Source organism: Accipiter gentilis, chromosome 7 (genome assembly GCF_929443795.1).
Source record: "Accipiter gentilis chromosome 7, bAccGen1.1, whole genome shotgun sequence".
NCBI classification, from domain to species: domain Eukaryota; kingdom Metazoa; phylum Chordata; class Aves; order Accipitriformes; family Accipitridae; genus Astur; species Astur gentilis.
Window position 1 is genome coordinate 4581460 of NC_064886.1, and position 7641 is coordinate 4589100.

General features: G+C 53.3%; 1 protein-coding gene and 1 pseudogene across 2 annotated transcripts; both read left to right on the forward strand.

Annotated features, from left to right (window-relative positions):
• Positions 1–12: 12 nt before the first annotated feature.
• Positions 13–2798, forward strand: LOC126040492 (dynein light chain 1, cytoplasmic-like). Of its 2 annotated transcripts, none has more exons than XM_049804965.1 (3): positions 13–167; positions 713–855; positions 2169–2798. In XM_049804965.1, exons 2-3 carry the CDS (start codon positions 724–726, stop codon positions 2304–2306), a joined length of 270 nt encoding a protein of 89 aa, XP_049660922.1. In that variant the 5' UTR covers positions 13–167; positions 713–723; the 3' UTR covers positions 2307–2798. The 2 variants fall into 2 exon arrangements, with proteins under 2 accessions (XP_049660922.1, XP_049660923.1); XM_049804966.1 differs by having other exon boundaries at positions 718–855.
• Positions 2799–3294: 496 nt separating this feature from the next.
• LOC126040494 (dynein light chain 2, cytoplasmic-like) lies at positions 3295–5455 on the forward strand (annotated as a pseudogene).
• The last annotated feature ends 2186 nt before the right edge of the window (positions 5456–7641 follow it).

Below are 7641 nucleotides of genomic sequence, written 5' to 3' on the forward strand. Positions count from 1 at the left end.
CTGGTGGCCAGTAGGGAGGGGGCGGGGCTGGGGGCGCTTGGAGGCGACGGCGGCGGGCGCGGGTCGGTTAAACCGCCCCGCCGGCGGAGTGAGTTGTGTGTCCGCTTTCCTTTGTGCCCCGCCCGCTCCGTGTCACGCAGGGCCGCTCCCGTGGCACCCGCTGAACGGTGAGGAGAGCGCCGTGAGGGCCTTGAGCGCTGCGGTGGGGCAGCTCCCGAGAGGGGTTGGGTCCGACCGGGGCACCGGGAAGGCTGAGGTGGGGCAGCCGGTGCCCGGGCACCCTGGCAGCTCCCCCGTACCCTGGAAGAGCGGCCGCCTCCCCGGGGGCTGCAGGCGGGAGCCTCCCCTGTGGCCGCGCGGAGCTCCGAGCCCTTGGCGGGGGGTGCCGGGCTTCGTCCGCCTGCCCCGGGACGGGGAGGACGGCGGGGCCGGGCGCTGGAGCGGCTGCGCCCTCTCCCGGGGCTGCCGAGCTGGGGAGGGGCTGGGAGGGCGGCGGCGGCCGGCGGGGCGTGTGTCGCTCCGGGCCGGAGCACCCGGCGTTCGTTCGTGCGGCTCCGAGCGCGGGCTGTGCCTGTGCCCCGACGCCCCCGGCGAAAACGCTGCAGGGCCCCGAGAGCTCCTTGGGAAGGACGGTACCTGTGCGACTGCTTGGCAGGGGGATCCTGGCAGGCAGCTGCTCCTGCAACTTCGAGTTGTCCTCTTCTTTGCTCAGAATAGGCAATCATGAGCGATCGAAAGGCAGTGATCAAGAATGCGGACATGTCCGAAGAGATGCAGCAAGATGCTGTGGAGTGTGCTACTCAAGCCTTGGAGAAGTACAACATCGAGAAGGACATTGCTGCTCACATAAAGAAGGTAAATGTTTGCTTGTAGTGTCCTCATGAAATCTCTGTGCACATGAAAAATCAAGCAGGGAGAATGCTGCTAGGCAAGTAGCTCTAGAGCAACAAGTTCCAGAGACACTAGATAATCACGTTGGACTTTCTGTGTTGGCTGGTGTCCTTACGTTCCTCTCCCCACCCTTTGCATGGACTTTTCTAGGTCCTCCTGCTTTTCTCTTGCAGTGTGTTCTACTTAAGCCTTTCCTGCCACTGTCCCATTGTCCAGGTGAACAGAGTGGCAGCTACTGTCCCTGTGACTGATGAGCTGGTATAAAACACAGGGCCTCTATTGAGCTCTCCTACGGTTTCCCTCTGAGAGAAACCTTGTTTTACATAGTCCTTGGTTTCAATTTTATTGAACTTAATCTTAAGGATCTCTTCACAGTTCTGTCCAACTGGGTCAAAAATTGCAAGGAAAGGTAGTTTTCTACAGGTCTACTGTAACGACACCTCTCCTTAGGTAGTAATGAAGCAAAAAAGAAAAAAAAACTCATAAGAAATCCTGGTGGCCCTAATTATCTGTTGTTTGCAATGTTTGTGTTGTTCTTTATGTAGGATTAACAATACTGAACATGGGAAAGATCTAGTTCTGATTATATTTCCTGCTTCGTCAACTCAGGAGAATGGGGAAATCAAAGAGTGTCAATGGAAGTTAAACTGATCTGAGTGGAAGAGCTGTTTAAAAAGTAATTCCAGTAAGGAGAATGATTGCTTCCACTAGAGAAGTACTGGTTTGCTATGCCCATAATGCAGAAAGGTTCCCCCCCCAGATGTGGGAAGTATATATGACAATGGAAAAGAGAGTGTTTAGTCTAATATTTTGCAGGTATTCTTTGTAGCGGCTACTGGGAATTTGTAGAGGATTTGTTCAAAATATGTAGAACAAATTCTTAGATTTGTTTATAGTACTGGTGTTACAGAGCATGTGGCAGAGAAATTTCATGAACAATAAAGTCTAAATTATGGCTTAATCTCTGTGGGTATAGAATGAGTGATGAAGCTTTTACTCGAGGGCTAGTTTCAGATCATGGTATGAATTATGGGGAGAGAAAGACTGCTTTCCCTGAACAAAATGAATGTTAGAAACTTACTGCTGCTCACATGGGAAGCACTGTGGCTTCTTTTTTTGTGCTTATTTTTTTTGTCTGACTAAGCAGCAGGTGAACAATAAGATGTAAATAAGATAATCCTAGTGCTTAAGAGCATCTGCTCTTCCTCTAATTGTCTTGCTCAGAAAGTGAATACCTGTTTAGAAGAGTTCTTAATTTCTAGTGATCTGTTTTGCAGGAGTTTGACAAGAAATACAATCCCACTTGGCACTGCATTGTGGGAAGGAACTTTGGCAGCTACGTGACCCATGAGACCAAGCACTTCATCTACTTCTACCTCGGCCAAGTCGCTATTCTTCTTTTCAAGTCTGGTTAGAACCACAGACTGTTACTGAAACTTGCATCCGGTTACAGGACTGTGTGCTGACTCCTCTGACTAGTTACTGCAGCCTTCCTGAGGACGTAGACCTTGATCTTGAAGGGCAATGGCAGGGATTTTGCTATAGCAGATGATGATGTTACATGATGGATATATAAAGGAAAAATACCAAGAGTCTTCCTTGTATTTATTTTTTTTTATATACGGCTGCTGCTTTGCTAGTAGAGCTGTTGGAGCAGTTTTGCCTTTGAGAGTTTTATAGCCATCTACAGTATTGCCCAATTACTGTTCGTGCTATGTAAATACTGACAGTGTTTAGTTCTTTCTGTTCCAAACCTCCCTTATTCTTCTGATTTTTTTTTTGATTACTTACCCCCCCCCCCCCCACTTCTTTTGCCGGATGTACTGCCCCAAAGTCTGAGCTGTTTCTTTTTCTGCTGCTGCCTCTTGCAAAACCGCTTTGGAGAATAAAGGACAAGATCTCCCTGAGCCACCAGCTTGTAATTTCGGGCGGCGGCGGTGGTGAGTGAGCGGGCCCGGGTGAGGCCGACGGTCAGGCCGGCAGCCCTGTGCGGGGCTGGCCCGAGAAGGCCGCGGGTGGCCCGAGGCCTTGCTGCCGCCGGCCGAGGCTCGGTGCCGGAGTCGGGAGCGAGGGGAGAAGCGGCCGGGAGCGGGCCGGCACTGGGGGCGGCGGCCGAAGGCCGGTGGGGTTCCCGCGGCGTCCCGGGGGACTACAGCTCCCGGCGAGCTCCGCGGCGGCCGAGGACTACGAGTCCCGTCGTGCCCCGCGGGGTCCGTCCGGGAACGGCTCCATCCGGGTCCCGGCCACTGCTGTGGGCGACTCGTCGCCATTACGAGGCAGCCGTCGTCCGGCGGCACATCGTTCATGCTGCAGCGGCGGGCCCGCGTAACCTCCGCCATGTCCTCAGTGAAGGACAGCAGCTGCCATCCGCCTCGGTCGCGCCCGCCGCAGGGGACTGTGAGCCCGGAGGCGGTGAGAGCCGAGGCGGGAGGAGCGGCCGGTGGCGGGTTCTCCCGTCAGCCTGGCCCGGCCGGGGCTGGGGCCGCTCTGAGGCGGCCGCGGCGCGCGCGGGTCGGTTAAACCGCCGCCGAGGGGGAGCGCGCGCCAGCTCCGCTCCACACAGGGCCGGTCCCGCAGCGCCCGCCAACGGGTGAGGGACGGGGAGGCCGGCGGGGCCGGGCGCCGGAGCGGCTGCGCCCTCTCCCGGGGCTGCCGAGCTGGGGAGGGGCTGGGAGGGCGGCGGCGGCCGGCGGGGCTTGTGTCGCTCCGGGCCGGAGCACCCGGCGTTCGTTCGTGCGGCTCCGAGCGCGGGCTGTGCCTGTGCCCCGACGCCCCCGGCGAAAACGCTGCGGGGCCCCGAGAGCTCCTTGGGAAGGACGGTACCTGTGCGACTGCTTGGCAGGGGGATCCTGGCAGGCAGCTGCTCCTGCAACTTCGAGTTGTCCTCTTCTTTGCTCAGAACAGGCAGTAATGAGTGATCGAAAGGCAGTGATCAAGAATGCGGACATGTCCGAAGAGATGCAGCAAGACTCTGTGGAGTGTGCCATTTTGGCCATAGGGGAATATAATGTTGAAAGAGGAATATAATGTTGAAAGAGAAACTGTTGCCCTTATAAAGAGTGTAAATGTTTTATTGTAATATCCTTTTGTTGAATACTATCCACACCAGAAATCAAGCAGGGTGGATTTTGCTACACTTTTTGGGAAACCAAGTTCTGTGAATACAAGATACATTAGATTTTTTCCTGTGGTCTGGTGTCCTTGTATTCCTTTTCCCACACCTTACATGTACCTTTTCTACTTTTTGTTTTGCAAGACCTTCTATTTTTAATTGTTTTTTTCACTGTGCTATTGTGTAGTGGAATAGGAGAGCATCTGCTGGCTTTTACCAGCGTGACTGATTACCTGGTAGAAAATACAGCCCTTTGAAGCCTGCTGTTACTTTCCTTGGGGGCAATGACTTTTTTTACCTAGTCCCTGACTTAAGTTGTGTTCAAATAAGTCTTAAGGTTCTGTTCATAGTTCTGTAATAGTTCTGAAATGCTGGCTATCTGGTTCAAAATTTGCAGGGAAAAGTAATTTTCTGCACATCTTCTGTATTCACATCCTCCTTTTATGTGCTGAACCATACTAAAATCCCATGTCTTGGATCACTGTTTATCTGGTGTCCACAGAATACCTGCTTTTACCTATGCATGAAGAAGAATAACAGATGTGCAAAAGATGTAGTTCTGATGCTTTGCCATCTCAGGAGAATAAAGAAATCTAAGGGTGCCAGTGGAGGTTAAATATTACACGAATCTGAATGGAAGACCTGTTTGAAAAGTCATTTAACTAAATGGTAAAATGGCTTCTGTTGGGGAGGTCTTCCTTTCCTGTCACCCTAACAGAGATATAAGCAGGTTTATTTTTTCCATATGTAAGAACACTCTATGTTATTGGAGAGCACAGGGTTTGAGCTCGTCAGATTTTCCTGGAGGTTCCTGACTGGAACCTGAGAAATTGTGGTGAGGAGATAATTTATCCAGAGTTGATCAGAAATGCTTGCATGTTCTCATGGAAAGTTCCCTCATTTGAGAGCTATTTGGATATAACAATTTATAATGACTGACTGGAATGTTCTGCTTTTAGTACAGCTGTATATCTTGTTTTTTGAAATGTGGTAGGCTTCCAAGTATGATGGAAGAAAATGGATAGTTCAGTGGTACAGTTTGAGAACATGGTATGACTTGAGGGGGGGGATTGCAGTCCCCAGGCTTATTCCTGCTCAGCTAGGAAATGCTGTGGGCTTTTTTTTTGGTGTCTAAGCAGCAGGTGAGGTATAAGAGGTAAGTAACACAGTCCTTAAAAGCATATCCTGATTCTTAATTGCCTTTTCAAAAAGTGATACTTGTTAAGAAGAGACACATTAATGACAAAAAAATCTGTAGTCAACTTTGGGGTGAGAACTGTGGTAATACTAAGTTCCTAGTGATCTCTTCTGCAGGAGTTTGAGAAGAAATATAGTCCCACTTGGCACTGCATTGTAGGAAGGAAATTGGGCAGCTATGTGTCTCATGAAACCAAGCACTTCACCTTGTTCCTCATGCTTGGAGGAAATATTATTCTGTTTAAAGCTGGTTAGAGCTATGGATCGTAGTTCAAAGTTGCTCACACTTACAGGACTGCACACTTAATGGCAGCAGCTTAGTGCCTTCAGCCTTCCTGAGGAGGCAGACCTTGGTCTTCAGGGTTAACATGAGGGATTTTTCTGGAGTGGCCGGTGTTTTTGTTGTGTTTAGGCGGGAATAATAAAAAAAAAAAGCGTTGTATTTGTTTTCTTTCCAAAGTTGGCTTCTTTGCTAATAAAAATGGTATGTGTATTCCATCTTTAAGAGCTTTACGGCTGTTTTCTCTTTTTCCCTAACGTTGCTTGTCCTCCTCCTCATTTCCCTGTGAACAACCACCTTTCAAAGAAACCTCTTCCCGAATCCAGAGTATCTGAATGCTGAGCTAAACACGCGAGTAAGTCGGTAACCCAGAGCCGCACAGAGGAGCCCTGTGGTTAGGGGAGTAGGTAACGAAGAGGAGTTACCGCAAGCCCTTGGCCTGGGTCAAAAAGGCAGTCCGTTTGTCCGATGGCTAGGACTGTGCTGGTAGATGCGTGGAGCCTTGAAGGTAAGCTCAGTGCCCTGCGTGTGTTTTCAGTAACCGGAGTCCCTGCTGAGAGCAGGTTCCTTATCGAGAAGAGGCTCAGCAGCCGCTTCCCCCTCGCAGCAATTTGTGCCGTGGGAGGTGAGGGGGAGCGCTCGGCCAGTAAATCTGGTTTTACAGTAAATCTATCTGCCAGAGAGCACCGGGGGGAGAGGCGGCTTTTAGCCGAGGCTGCCTCCTCCTCACTTGCAGCGACCTCAGTATTACAGCAGTTTCGGAACGCGCTCGGGCTGCAGCTCTCTCCCGCGGTGTCCCCGCTTGCTGACCGCGGGCGGGGGGCGGCTCAGCCAGCGCGCCTTCCCCTCGGCGGCTGCGGGCGGGAGGCTCGCTGGTCTGAAAGGGAACACCACCCCCAAGCGGGACCCGGTGCTGGCCAATGAGCGCCCGGGGCGGGCGGTAGCGGTGACCAATGGCTGGCGGAGGGGGCGGGGTTGGGGAGCTCTGAGGTGGCCGCGGCGCGCGCGGGTCGGTTAAACCGGCGGAGCGCGAGGGGAGCTTTGTGAGGGGAGCTTTGTCCCCACCCGGTCCCGTGAGGCGGCCTTGGGACAGCGCGGCTCCCGGGACGGGCCGGGTCCCACCCAGGTGCCGGGAAGGCTGAGGCCGGGCAGCCAGCGCCGCCGACAGCGGTGCGGTGCGTGTCCCGGCGGCTCCCCCGTGCCCTGGAAGAGCGGCCGCCTCCCCGGGGGCTGCAGGCGGGAGCCTCCCCTGTGGCCGCGCGGAGCTCCGAGCCCTTGGCGGGGGGTGCCGGGCTTCGTCCGCCTGCCCCGGGACGGGGAGGACGGCGGGGCCGGGCGCCGGAGCGGCTGCGCCCTCTCCCGGGGCTGCCGAGCTGGGGAGGGGCTGGGAGGGCGGCGGTGGCGGCCGGCGGGGCGTGTGTCGCTCCGGGCCGGAGCACCCGGCGTTCGTTCGTGCGGCTCCGAGCGCGGGCTGTGCCTGTGCCCCGACGCCCCCGGCGAAAACGCTGCAGGGCCCCGAGAGCTCCTTGGGAAGGACGGTACCTGTGCGACTGCTTGGCAGGGGGATCCTGGCAGGCAGCTGCTCCTGCAACTTCAAATTCTTTTCATTGTTTGATACAGACATTCCTGGGTGGTCAGACAGCCGTGGTCAAGAGTGTGGACATGCCCAAAGAGATGCAGGAAGATGCTGTGGAGTGTGTCATTCAGTCTCTGGAGGAACGCAATGTTGAGCATGATATTGCAGCTCATATAAAAAGATAACCATTTGCTCATAATGTCTTCCTACTGAATGCTATATGGACTTCAAAAATCAAGCAAAAATACTGGTGGGTAAGTAGTTCTAGAGAAGCCAGTTCTGTGGACACTAGATAATCCATTCAGACTTTCTCTGCAGACTGGTGTCCTTAGGTTCCTTTCTGTACCCCTTATATATGCACTCTTTTGGTTCTTCCCCTTCTCTTTCACAATTCCTTCCATTTAAGTCCTTTCTTCCACTCTCCAAGGATAGCACTTGAATAGTAATACTAAATTCCTGGTGGTTTCTTCTGCAGGAGTTTGACAGAAAATATAATCCTACCTGGCAGTGCACTGTGGGAATGAATTTTGTGACTCGGAAGACCAGTCACTTCATCCTCGTATGCCTGGGTCCTGTTACTGTTCT

Excerpts from the sequence above, each read along its gene's own strand:
- LOC126040492 (XM_049804965.1), top strand. The coding sequence starts at position 724 with ATGAGCGATCGAAAGGCAGTGATCAAGAATGCGGACATGTCCGAAGAG. Across the intron at positions 856-2,168 it reads TTGCTGCTCACATAAAGAAG|GAGTTTGACAAGAAATACAA; the intron begins GTAAATGTTTGC and ends TCTGTTTTGCAG.